The 14,127-nt window shown below is 35.0% G+C and overlaps 1 protein-coding gene across 3 annotated transcripts in view; it reads left to right on the top strand.

Annotated features, from left to right (window-relative positions):
• Window positions 1–13,000, top strand: part of ASCC3 (activating signal cointegrator 1 complex subunit 3) — a 222,247-nt gene extending 209,247 nt beyond the window's left edge. For 2 of the 3 annotated variants that reach the window (XM_039360140.1, XM_039360141.1), the window contains exons 39-42: window positions 6,984–7,125; window positions 10,703–10,912; window positions 11,731–11,906; window positions 11,989–12,136. In XM_039360140.1, coding sequence (XP_039216074.1) covers window positions 6,984–7,125; window positions 10,703–10,912; window positions 11,731–11,906; window positions 11,989–12,136 — 676 coding nt within the window. Of the gene's footprint in view, window positions 1–6,983; window positions 7,126–10,702; window positions 10,913–11,730; window positions 11,907–11,988 lie in introns of all 3 variants that reach the window. The other variant, XM_039360142.1, reaches the window with a different exon arrangement.
• Window positions 13,001–14,127: the final 1,127 nt, after the last annotated feature.

Here is a 14,127-nt window from a genome sequence, read left to right as displayed (position 1 = left end):
CCATATCCATTTTAACCCCTCTTTTTATTGCTTCTATCGCATGCCAAGGTATAGCCCATAATGGTACTTTGAAATCACTTTTATAATATTTTCTCCAAATCCTAAGTAAAGAGATTCTTAAGATATGAGATTTAAAAGCCCAATCCATTTTTTTATTGAATATTAAATAGGCATGCCACCCATAAAGTAAGTCCCATCCCTCTAGATAAAGTATCTCAGAGTTTGTCAAATTTACCCAATCACTGATTAGTGTTAAAACCACCGCATCATAATATAATTTCAAATTTGGTACCTTAAGTCCACCCCTCTCACGGAAGTCTTGCATAATTTTAAACTTAACCCTTGGCTTTTTCCCTGCCCAGATAAATTTATTAAGACCCTTCTGCCACTCATTTAAATTAATCTCATTTTTCAAAATTGGTAACATTTGAAACAGAAAAAGAAACTTGGGTAAAATATTCATTTTTATCACTGCAATTCTTCCCATGAGGGATAATTGCAACTTTTCCCAGTTCTTCAAGTCCTTCTGTACCCTGACCCACAACCTTTCATAATTATTTTTAAATAATTTTACATTAGAAACAGACAACATCACCCCCAAATATTTTACCTTATTAACAATCTCAAAACCCGTCAGGTTAGTCAAAATCTGCTTCTCCTGACTAGACATATTTTTAGGTAAAATTTTGGTCTTATTTACATTAATCTTGAAACCCGAGACCAAGCCATAATGATGAATCAACTGTAATAAGTTTACTACAGAATAATCAGGTTGCGACAAAGTAACAACCAAGTCATCCGCAAAAGCTCTTAACTTATATTCTTTTTTATTAACATATATTCCTTTAATTTCCTGAGACTCTCGAATTTTGATCAATAATATTTCCAATGTTAAAACAAACAACAATGGCGATAAAGGACACCCCTGTCTAGTACCTTTCTCTATTGTGAAAACCTCCGAAAGACCTCCATTAACAATAAGTTGTGCTGTTTGTTTTTGATATATTACCTTAAGGGCTTGTAATATGTTTTCACCAAAATTCATTTCTTCCATTACTCTTAGCATAAAATGCCAATTCAATTGGTCAAATGCTTTTTCAGCATCTAAAAATATGAGCCCTGCAGGAACTTGGTTGTTCTTATCTAAGTATTCTAATAGATTAATAATTTGTCTAACATTGTTTTTCATATACCTTCCTGTTATAAACCCTGATTGATCTTTATGCACAAGATGATGCACCACCCTCATAAGCCTATTTACCAAAATTTTTACAAATATCTTATAATCCACGTTTAAAAGAGATATAGGCCTATAATTTTTTGGTAAAGTAAGATCTTGATCCTCCTTTGGAATCAATGATATAAAGGCACTACGCCATGAAGGAGGAATCTCTAAACCCTGTAAGATACCATTAAAAAGATCATTTAATGGTTGAATCATCTCCTCCATTAAAGCTTTATAATAAACAGCTGTTAACCCATCCGTACCCGGTGCTTTCCCTAATTTCAATTGTTGAATTGCTGAGGCAATTTCCTCCTTAGTAATTAAGCCATTAATTTCATATTTCTGATCCTCAGTCAATTTAGGAAAACTTGCCTCAGCTAAATATTTATTTATATCTAACAATTGTACATTAGTAGATTTATATAAGTTTTGATAATAATCCAAAAAAGATTTTTTAATTAATTCCTTCTGAGAAACTAGTTTACCCTTGTAATTTATTTTCTCTATTATTCTCTGTCTCTGTTTCTTTCTTAATTGATAAGCCAACCATCTCCCCGGCTTATTAGCATTACAAAATGTATTTTGTTTCATAAATAATAAGTTGGTTGCAGCTTGATCTGCTATCAACATATTAAATTGTGACCTTAATAACTTTACAGATTCTTTAGTACTTTCATCAGAAGGATTTAGAATCAAAGCCCTTTCTTTTAATTTAATTTCATCCTCAAGTTCTCTACGTTTCTGAATCTGATTTCGCTTATAAAAATTATTCATTTTTATCAAAACACCGCGCATAAATGCTTTACCTGCATCCCATACCATTGACATTGAAGTCCCCTTATACATATTCAAAGCAAAATAGTCCTTTAAAGACTCCTTTAATTTTTGAACATTCTTCTCTTGTCTAAACAAATTTTCATTAACTCTCCAGGATCTTCTTTCCTCTTTCTCTTGAATCAGCTCCATCCAAACTGGACTATGATCCGTCAGTGATCTAGGAAAAATCTTTACATTCTTTACTTTATTATACAAGTCCGTGGTAATCAAGAAAAAGTCAATTCTTGAAAAAGATTGGTGTCTATCAGAAAAAAAAGTAAAGTCTCTCTCCTCTTGGTTACGTTCCCGCCAATAATCCCTTAATTCCCAGTCTTCTTTCATATCAAAAAAGGCTTTAGGTAGCCTTGCTTGTTTAAGAAAAGGAGAGGAACCTTTCTTGTCCCTTTGTGTATCTAAGACACCATTCCAATCACCCATTAATACCACTGATCTATAATCAAACAATGTTATTTTTTGATGTAACTGCTTATAAAATTGTTCCTGTTGTTGATTTGGAGCGTAAAGTCCAACTATAAGTATTTTCTTACCATAAATACCAAGTTCAATCATCACATATCTCCCCTGGGGATCTGATTCTACCAGACAGGCTGGTAGGTTTTGTTTAACATATATAACAACTCCCCCTTTCTTCCCAGGAGCAGAAGATATAAAATGAGATCCCAAACGAGCATTAACTAAATATTTCTGATCTTTAAGTAAAATATGAGTTTCCTGTAAGCAAATAACATCATTAGTATGTTGCTTCAAATAATAAAAGATTTTTTTGCGTTTCTGAGGAGAATTCAATCCATTAACATTCCAGGTCAAAAACTTTGCCATCTCCCTTGGCACGCAGCCTGGAGAAGACACCATCAAACTCTGAAAGAGCTGCGTGTGTTGCATAACTCTTGGGTCTTGCTCCTCCCACCGGCGGTGATGCACTTCCAGGAGAACTCTCTTTAGGCTCTTTTTTACGTTGCTCCTTCTCTTTACGCTTATAGGCTGCACGGGTCATCCTCTGCTCTTTGACCTCCGTCTGGCGTTGCTTTACAGCTTCTATCATCCCAGCGGAAACCAAATCTAATGCCTCAGATTGCTGCTCAACTTCCTTGCCACTCAGAGATTTCCGACCAGATGAAGTTGAGCCTGCACCCAGGACCGAAGTATAAAAGTCTCTAGCTTTATCAACTGTGTTCAATCTGTAGCGTGTCCCAGCATGGCTCAAAACAATACCCATCGGAATTTCCCATCTAAATGGCATCGATCTAGCTTTAAGCTCATTGGTTAAAAAAGCAAAGTCTTTCCTGCTTCTTAAAATTTTGGATGGGATTTCCTTTAAAATGATGACATCTTGGGCAGCAATCTGAAATCTTTTATTGTAAAAAGCTTGTATAATCTCATTCCGCAGGGACTTCTTTGTAAAATAAATCACCACATCTCTAGGCAAGTTCTTCTGCTTAGCAATCCAGGAGTTGAGCCTATAAATTTTTTCCACTTCTCTCTGTAATTCTCCTTTATCCATATCCAAGGCCAGCGCCAAATCAGTAAGGACCACCTCCACCAGATCTTGATTCACATCTTCCTTGAGGCCTCTGATCCTCAAGGCATACTCCATTTGTCTGTACTGAAACATCAAAATATCTTCTTGTGAGGAGTCCACCTTCCTTTCCACATCTTGAAATTTGTCATCCAAAGAGTCAACTTTGTCTTCCACTTCCTCAAGCCTTGCATCGAGCTTAACCACCACAGTAGCCAAACCTGAAACAGCTGCCAGTATATCTTGTCGTAGTTCATTATTGTTTTCTTGCAATTTAGTCTTTATCCCCGTTATCTCTTCTTTGAGATCAGATTTAATTTCTGATTTAATCTGTGAGACAAATTGATTCATTTCCTCTCTCATTTGAACTACAATCTCTCCCATTATGCCTCTAACCTCTTGTGCTGAAAGTCCAGATAGAGGAGGGGAGGGTGGTGGCTGAGCCGGTGGTACATGTTTAGATTGTTGTTGTAACTGTGCAGTGGAAGTTATAGGAGAAGAAATAACCTTAGATATTGAGGAAGGCTGCTGCCTCTTTGAAGCCATTTTAAAAAGCACAATTGTCACTTCCCTTTCCCCTCCAGCCAAGAAGGGAGGAGGGAAAAAAAAAGAAAAAAAAAATTTTTAAAAAGAGACAAAGTATAGTCCTTGAAAGTCCAGAGTAAATCCAAAAAATAAAAAATAAAAGAGCAAACAATTCAAAAGAAAAAATTCTAAACCAAAAACAAAAGTAAAGGCAAAAACCAATCCTTAAAAAGGGAAAGTAAAACAAAAGAGAAAGGAAAAAAAAACTCCGACACTTTCAAAGCGCCATCTTAAATCCTTTCACTAATATAACAAAAAAAAGGAGGAATAATAGTAGAAATCAAAAAATAAAAAAATTAAACACCTAAATTATAACAAAAAATCCTTTAAACTGCTCCGTCCGTTTAAAAATTACTCACCAGAATGCTATAAACACGGAGATAGAAGCGGCGGTTTCTTTTGCTTCCTAGGAAGCAAAAACAGCTGGGAGGCGGAGATCAGCAGGAGCTCCGAGGGAACACTCCTTTCACCCCCTCTAGAAACAAATCCAGAGGGGGTTCAGGGGTTCTACCTCTATCCCTGCACTCTCTGTCCCTTCCCTTTGCCCGGGAAGGGATTTCCGAGCCGCGGGCCAGCTGATGCACGCTGCGCTCCGCGGCTCTGACACTTCCCCAGCTGGACGGCTAAAAGCTAGCCGCCATCGCCGTCGCCTCAAACCGGAAGCTCTATCTACTCTCGTTTTTGAAACTTGTGGTATAACATTAACATTATTCATATGTCAGTCACTCACATACTTTGAATATTTTGTCTTCTAATGGTTGTTAACCCTTTCACGACACTAGAATCTTCCAATAAAGCTGAATAATTTGAGAATGAAGAGAGACCAACGGAAATGCCTGTTCATTTTACCATACTAATTTTGTACTCTAAGATATATCAAATCTAGCAATGTCTTCTAAATTAGACATTTTTAAAGGGATTAAACAAACTGAAGGAGAATAAAGGTATCAGTGGATAGCAGCTGTGATACCTAAATGTTATCTGAAATAGATACGGATAAATAATGTCTGTGAATATGAATGAATTAGAGAATGAGACCGAATGTACTATTGTACTCACAACCTGCATATTGGCTTCCCATATAAATGTATACTGTATCTTGTTGCCAGATGTGGATCAGAATGTTGAACTAGATAAGCCCATGGTACAATTCACATTTCATGAGCTACCTTCATATTTATATCAACAAACTTCATCTTATATAGTGGATCTCCTTTCATGGATCTTCTCCATGCATTTATTTTGAAATGTCCAGTCAAGCAAATTTAGAATTATATGCTTATCAAGGTTAAGGGAAATAGAAGTAGACAAAGACAACAGATAGACAAAGTTGGACGTGTCAGTCAAGTGTCCTTTGAAAAGCTTTGGTTTGTCATCAAGAGCAGGTTGAGATGGAGAGCATATGTCCATGAAGTTTCCAGGAATCACGTTTGATTCAGTGGCATTTAACTAATTCTAACAGAAAGGGAAGACACTTTCAGACTTATTTCTATTCTAATGCAAATAGCCAGCATCGGATCAAACTTTGATTTCCATACAATTTGCTGATTACATACAGCATTAAAAGTTGCTGTTGGAATATTCATGAACAGGAAGAGTCATGCGGTAACTCAGTCAGCCAATGTGAGGAAAGTGCTACTGAGTCTGTGCAAAAAGAGCATTGAGTTAGGAGCTGGATTTCCAGTCTCAAGGTTTATCTCTGGTCTGTCTCTGTAAGAAGTCTTCATTAAGATATGTTGCAGTAAAGAAGAATGGTATTTTAAATATTTTTATATAAATATAAAGTCAACTGTGAAAGCTTCTGATTTATTTTTCACCAACAGAGAAATTAAAATTCTGTAACAGTTGCTAGTCTTCTAATAATTATGTAAGCCTATGAAATGCCAAATGCCAAATCTTTCCATCTTTCTGCCTACAATAATCTTGCTGCAGTTATCATATACAAAAACAAAGTTCCATGATTTTTTTCCAACTATATGTACATCAATCTCAAAAAGAAAGACGTCTGATCTCAAATTTATATTAATCTTTAAAATTCTCTGAATCAGTATATGTATTACCCACAATGGAAGAATGGCTGGTGAAGATGATGGAATTATGATCACAGAAAAGCCAACCCCTTGTGGATTTTTTGCAGAAAAATAGAAAAAAAATGAATTTGTGGCTTATGGTTTTGATGATTAGACATGACAGATTATAGATAGAATAGAGTCATCTTATAACCATAAAAGTAAGATGTAAATTTGTAATTGTACTTATAAATTTAGTACAATTTGTATTGCTGTGAAGAAGATTCTTCATTTACTTTTTTTCTTTTCTTGCACTTTAAACTTACTTTCTGATTTCTTTTTACTTTTCTCCTTACTTTATATTAGTTTTTCTTTCTTTTAAAAATGTGTAGTAAAATCATACAAAAACCAAATAAGCCTATGAAAGAAATCACCATGTCATTAATTTTAAATTGTAATTTAAACTAATAATATTAATCCGCATGATACTGTTAATCCATGCAGTTTAAAACGAGAGGCAAGTTGCTTAATAATCTGAAACCTTGAGCTATGGTACAGTTGTCAGTGTGGTTCTTTTAGAGATGGAGCTGGCAGCATGGCAGTTTTAGAAACAGTCTGCCATTTTAACATTATTAATCGAAAAAGTATGGTTGTGAAAGACTAAGACGACCCTGTACTTAAAATAGCTTTTACATTTTTTTTCGTTTAAAAATGTCTTTGCGACTTCATATTCTTATATCTGATTTTTTTTAAGGAAGGAATGTTCCCTGAATGGAAAATCTTAATGATCGTGTGTTTTCTATTTTATTAGGAAATGGAGCCAAGGGAAAAGAAAAGATGGCAACCAAGGGTCTGTTGAATGTCTTCCTGAACTGATAGCTGCCTGTGATGGAAAAGAGAATATTTTTGTTTCCATTGTGGATTCTGATTTGACTTCTGCACAAATTACACAGGTAACAATTGTCTATCTACCTCGCTTAATATTGCTACAGAAATAAAACTGCATGGTATGAATGCAGTAGCTGATCATCTTTCTTAGAACTGTATAGAAGACTTGTAATAGCTCAATTCAGTCTGTTCTACAGCCTAAATTTCCTCCTGCCTAACCATTCTTTCTCCCTCCAAACTCTGCATTCTGGAGCTCAAACTTACTGGTCAAAGCCAGACATAATTGCTTTGGATCAAAAGTTCACATGCACTCATTTGTAAGTGGATTGCAAAGATATCCATTAACTATTTGTGAGTTCCATGCTGTGCAATTGCTCTACGGTCAAAGAGGTCATTGAGTTGTTCATGCTAATCCAGTATAGTATGCTCACTGAGTTTTTTTTTTATTTATAGACCCATTATCTAACCAGCTTTATTATATTTCATTTTATGAAATAAAATTAAATGGCCTCCATCTTACAAAACATATTCTACTGTAATTTATTGCTTTATTCACAGTTCTTGCCATTTCCCAATATATAGTTCATCATTTAAAAAGAATTAGAAATACGATACAATATTTCTGTTCATCAGTAAAGAATCGTTGCTTATAATAGATCTTGAGTTCCCTGCCATTTTAAAACCACACAGATACACTACAGAGTGGCTAGTGCAGTGTTTCTCAACCTTGACAATTTTAAGGCATGTGGACTTCAACTCCCAGAATTCCACAGCCAGCGATGCTGGCTGTGGAATTCTGGGAGTTGAAGTCCACATGCCTTAAAATTGTCAAGGTTGAAAAACACTGGGCTAGTGTATTCTGCTATCCATTTAGTCCACAATTGTCAGTAGACATGTATGGCTCCTCACCAAAAAAATGAGTTTCATATTGCCATATAAAGGTACCTATCTATACACAGTGTAAATTATATTTTGCATGCCTTGGTTGCTTTTTATACAGCAGAAATTCCTGGAAAGTAAGATGATATTAGTAATCTTGCTATAGAATTTCTTTAGGAAATCAAACTAATATTCTCCCTTTAAATTCTGAGAAAATAAAACTAGGTGGCACTTATATACATACATAACGTCACACATATTGATCATAATAGTGAGAAATGTTTAAATAAAAACAAAAGCATTATCATCGCAGATTTTAAATGTAATATATGTTGACTTCAGTCCAAGTTATAGATGTGTTGAAAAATTAGAACATTGTTATAATTAGTTCAGGGAAAACTCAGAAGTAAACTAACTTAATTTATTTGCATAAATTGCCATTCTGTTATCTTTAAAACCAAATGCAAATTGTCTCCATCTGATACGATGATGGTTATTTGGCTCAAAAGTGCTTCAATTTGCGTAGCAATCTGGTGTCGTCTCTGCTGTGAGACGATCTCAGGTAACATACAAATCCTGAATTATTCCAGAAATTAGTATGTTTAAAGCATCAATTTAAGTGCTAATTGCAGTAGTAATGAGAAAAAGCAGTACTACTGTGAGATTTGCATCTACTTCCCCATCAGTATGCCCGGAACAGCGGCTGACTGGCAGAGGATTTGGCTGCTAATTAAATAATTGTATGCATGGTAGTGTTCGCGTCTGATTCAATAGATGAAGATTAATCCTCAGATAAATATGTTTGGCTGGTATTGAAATGTCTTAGCAGTTTCTTCAAAAATAGCTTTTGTGTATGGGGTGCGTCCGTCTCTTTCATGTGTCTTTTTAATATGTCAATAACATAAACCTCTTACACCACACATCTAGATGCCTGTAACTGTAAATAAAAATACGTTCTGCTACAACATAAAAGAAAGCACTCAATGAAAATGAACACTGAGGAAACCTTTTATTGTACTTTGTTCTTAAATCCATCAGTCTGCTACATGTGTATACCTGCCACATACTTTTAAAAGGGAACCTATGGTAGAAATACGTTGTTGAGATTAATTGGGCTTAGTTTTTCATCTACTTCTTTCTAACCCTACCACTAATCCAATTAAATAGAAATCTGTAGAAAATGCAAACCGCTTTAGAAAGGAATCTAATCAACTCTTGCGATAAGGGCCACATCCACCAGCAACAGAGTCCAAAAGGATGGAGTTCTTCTCCCTTGTGTTGCCTGCCATTGTATACAGGCAAGGAATATGATGGGATGCCAGAGAGCTGGCATCCTCTAGATCAGGAGTCTGCAATCTTGACAACTTTAAAACTTGTGGACTTCAGCTCCCAGAATTCCTCAGCCAGCTATGGATGCTCTAGGTCAGACATATCAAACTCGCGACGTCCCATAACATTGCACGATGTATCACTTTTTCCCCATTGCTAGCAATGGGATGGGTGCGGTTTCAGCATGACACATCCAGCCCGCGGGCCTGCAGTTTGACATGCCTGCTCTAGATGCTGGATTTGAGAATGAGTGTTCTACATACAGTCACAAGTATTTACCCACTTTTCATTTCCCTGACCAGATCTGTATATTACCAAACAAGAAACAGGCACATGGTACACTGCATCACTCAGGAGGGAGAAAAACATGGAAAAAATTAGTGGCTAAGGTGTTGGATTGGTACTGGAGAGATCTAGGTTCAGGACTGTCCTTAGCCTTGGAAGCTCTGTGAAGAAAAGTTGGAGGAGGAAGTGCTGTGCACACCACTTTGAAGTCCTGAAAAGGGTAGATGAGGTAGAAACTATGAATAAGGTTTGCATTTGATACACTAGAAATCTGTCAAAATGGCTTTATAGGTTTCTACAATAAACAAACTTGTCTGAGATTCTGGTTTCTTGAATTAATTCATTGCATTGCATTAGCAGCCAAGGGAAACCCAACACTGGGGTTTACAAAATATTAGAAAGAAAGGATTTTTGTTTTCTCTCAGATATCAATAACAAAATATTTATTTAATTTTTATGTTATAATTTGGAGACTGATTTCCTTGTTGAAAGAGGCCATTTTTACTTTTTTATTGATAGTTAAGCTTCAGACAAAGCAATGAATGATGAATGCCATATATATATATATATATATATATATATATATATATATATACGTATACGTATATACATATTCATATTCTGAGGTTTTCACGGGTGTTTATATGTAGGTCTTTGGTTATTCCAGTTTTCTCCCGCGTCAAATTGGAAGTGTCTTGGCGACGTTTTGACGAAGTCCCATTCGTCATCTTCAGGCTGGTGTTTTCAGCTTCTTGCTTCTAGGAGCAAAGTGTTTAATAACAGAATAATCAGAGAAGCCATCGAGATAGAAAAACGCCCACACAGCATGAACAAACGAGATGATACTTCCCGTCTACCAGCCATTTGGAAACCCGCCCTTATTGACAAACAAGTCCCTAACACAAAGAATGACACCAGACCCACACTCACGAAAACCACACAGGATGTCACCACCACACATCCACGCAAAAAGCAAACCCAAACCCACACCATTTCTAAATGATCTACATTCCATTGTCTATGCTTCTTTCTATGTAACTTTCATGATCTATCAAGCTAGAAGTTTGCGAGGGGATGCCTGTGTAGGCTCAATTTAATACGTTATTTTAATAAAGTTGGAATAACTGGAAACGTTTGTTCTTTTCACAGGCTTGGCATTACTTGTCCCACTTGCCAGTTATAGACATTAATATGATTATTAAAGGTTGTTGGGATGATACAGTTCATAAACAGAAGGAAATGATTGTACCAATGTTGTCAATGAACATTCGGGATGATAAAAAATGGATGAAATTGCACGCAGATCAAGAATATGTTCTCCAGATTAACTTGCATAAATTGCGTATTGGTTTCACCAAGGTAAGGTAACCATACACTAGGCTATTGCTTAATACCCATTTTTAAGTTTTTTATGTATACTGTATATTTTAGAGTCACTGTAACAGACTTTTAGCAAATCAGACTTATATGATTAATATTTTGTTCTTATATAGCTGGTGTTTTTTCTATTAACTTTAGTTTTTATCATTTGTGCAAATGATAATGGCTGGATAATTGGGGTCCTATTTTACTCCATCTGCTCCCATTCTTTCATACTGTTTTGAAAAACTAGTGTCAAAAATGTATACCATGTGAATAAATCAGTATGTGGATCACTTTTTGTATTTTTAAAAATAATTTTATTAAAGTGTTTAAAAAGAAACAGAGAAAACAGTATACCGAAGCAAATTAAGACACTAATACATACACTCAACAAATTAATTAGTTATTAAATTAGAATACCAAAACAAACAAAAGGAAAAAAAATAAATACATAAAAATTAATATAATAAATTGGCATGAAACAACTAAGCATATCACATATTTATTTAATAACAATAAATCTAATTATGCATACAAATTATTTTTCTGAAATACTATGATACTATGCCAAAGATAACATCATTTTTATGAGTAAAAATAATTAGCTTTTTCAAAAATTGACATTACATACAATATTTCTTGAATTCTGTCTTTGATAACTGAAGCAACGGTATTTTTCTAGTCTCAGTGCTCTTTGTCTATTCTCATATCAAAGGTGGCCAGTGTTCCTGAAGAACAGCCGTTTCTGTATTTTATATTTTGAAATGGAGAATACATTTATACAAGTGACAGTCTTAAATTATATTTTCTTTCAGGGCAAGCAAGATACCAAAGCAATTGCACCTCGATTCTCCAAAGTCAAGGATGAGGGATGGTTTGTGATCCTAGGAGAAGTGGACAAAAAAGAGCTGGTGGCTCTGAAAAGAGTTGTCTATGTCAGAAATCAGAATGTGGTCTCAGTTGCTTTTTATACCCCAGAAATTCCTGGAAGGTAAGATGATGGGTTGGGTTTTTAAATTATTATTTTGAAAGAAGATTTGGAAATGAAAACCTATGTCCTTTCTCTCTTCCAGATATATCTACACATTGTATCTTATGAGTGACAGTTACCTCGGAATTGACCAACAGTATGACATTTTTCTGAATGTCTTACCAGCTAGCACCTCAGCACAGGTCAACGCTGAGATCTCTGATATTTTTAATGACTTGGGCTTGAAATAATATGCCATATGGACTTTCCTTTTCTAGCATTTTCACTCGGGGAATAGGAAAGTATGTTTGCCTTAGTGCAATCAGCATCCAGCTTCAACACCAGAAAATTGAAAATGACTGCTGTATTGATTCTGATGACAGAGTTAGCCTCAGTGGCCTTTTTGACCTGATAAACCAGTTGCATTTTTAAACATTAGTTTTGTAGGCTTGTAAAAGTAGATTGGTTTTTCTATTAATATATATGTCACCATTTCATTCAGACAGATTGATATTTGTCAGGGATAGACATTTTAATTGGCAAGAACTAATTTTTCCATTACTTGTCAGGAAGTCTTCTCAAGATCCAAAGATATAATTTGTATAGATATAAAGGAGCTACCTGTGCAACTGAAGCCGCCACAACAATAATTACAGCTCCAAAAGAGAGAAGCTGATAACATCCCAAGATGATTTTGGCGATGTGGACATGGCCAGTGGATTTCACTCACAGCATTTGGTACATCTAATCCATTTCCTACCCTAATAATAAAATGTTGCTAGGAAATATCACAAGATTTTGTACTGAAGACAAACCCTTGTGACAAATCTGCCATCTCAGAATTTTCTATGTGAAATATATATGACATGGAAATAAAGTTCAGCACTTAAGAACATTGTGTGTTTGCAGAGTCACTGGAACTTTAAGATTTTTCAAGAATTTCAGTAGTCAGAGTATACGTACTGTAAAAAGAAACAAGCTGGTATAGAGAGCATTAGAAAAATCAATTATATCTTATTCAACATTTAAAGGGTTTCTTTCAGAACACATTGAATCAAAAGGCTATTTTTGCAAAACATTAAAGCTATTGTAAAAACACTAAAAAGAAATATCCACTTCAAAGCGATTAATTAAATCCTGCAATAAATACAAAATGTTCAGAGAATAAATTGCAATGCAGTTTTTGCAATATGTACAAATTAAGCATTTTTTTTAAAACATAAGATATGTGGGATTCTATATACACTGCTTGGAATACTTGTATTATTGTTAGAAGGAAATAATTTACTGCTAGAAAAAAGTAACCCTTCAGTAGTAGTAAAAATTTTAGTAGTAAAAACTGGTTATTTTGCTTTAGTGATTTTTTTTTTTTTTTTGAGAGGGGCACTGAATAAAAGCCAAATGCAGTAGTTCAGACTTTTCTCCTATTAGCAGTTAATTTTATATTAAAGTAAAGTAATTTATATTAAAGTACGTACCACAGTAGATAGCATTAAGTTTTCTGACTTTTAACAGAAGATTCCTAATTCTTTTCTGTGTTACTGCATATCCTTTGACATTATTTTGGTAGTAATCAGAAAATAAATATGTTGTTCCAAATTTCTAGTTGTAAGGAATTGGATTATTCAAAACAATATGTAGCACAAAAACCTCATGTTATTTTATTTTGTTCTAAGCTCAGATTATTCAAAATTGGTCTTTCATACTTGGAATGTTTTAAGCCCAGCTTATTGTTTTGGTCAGTTGCAAATGTTTAGCTGGATTTTATTTATTTATTTATTTATGAGACTTATATACTGCTTTAAGTGCAAGCACTCTCTAAGCGGTGTACACCAGTAAGCAATGTATATATATATATATATTTACATTGCCCCCAACAATCTGGGTCCTCATTTTACCTACCTCGGAAGGATGGAAGGCTGAGTCAACCTTGAGCCGGTGAGATTTGAACCGCTGACCTGCTGAACACAGTCAGCTAAAGTGGCCTGCAGTACTACACTCTAACTGCTGCGCCACCTCAGCTCTTATCATTTGGCATTCTTATCCTACCTATTGAGTCTTTCCCAAGGACCTGGGGTAGACAGATGTTCTTGTTTGAGGGTATTAAAAGTGTCATCAGCAGGATATGTTGTTACAAGTAACACTGCCTTTTGCAATTGATTGTGCCTTTGTCAATGCCAATGATGTTCAAGTGGTATTCCAGATATTTTGGGATTGCACCCAAGGCACCTATTATTAGTGG

The sequence above is a fragment of the Crotalus tigris genome, unplaced genomic scaffold (assembly GCF_016545835.1).
Source record: "Crotalus tigris isolate CLP2741 ecotype Arizona unplaced genomic scaffold, ASM1654583v1 scf7180000019156.414591, whole genome shotgun sequence".
NCBI lineage: Eukaryota > Metazoa > Chordata > Lepidosauria > Squamata > Viperidae > Crotalus > Crotalus tigris.
This window is presented reverse-complemented; position numbering and strand designations above follow the sequence as displayed.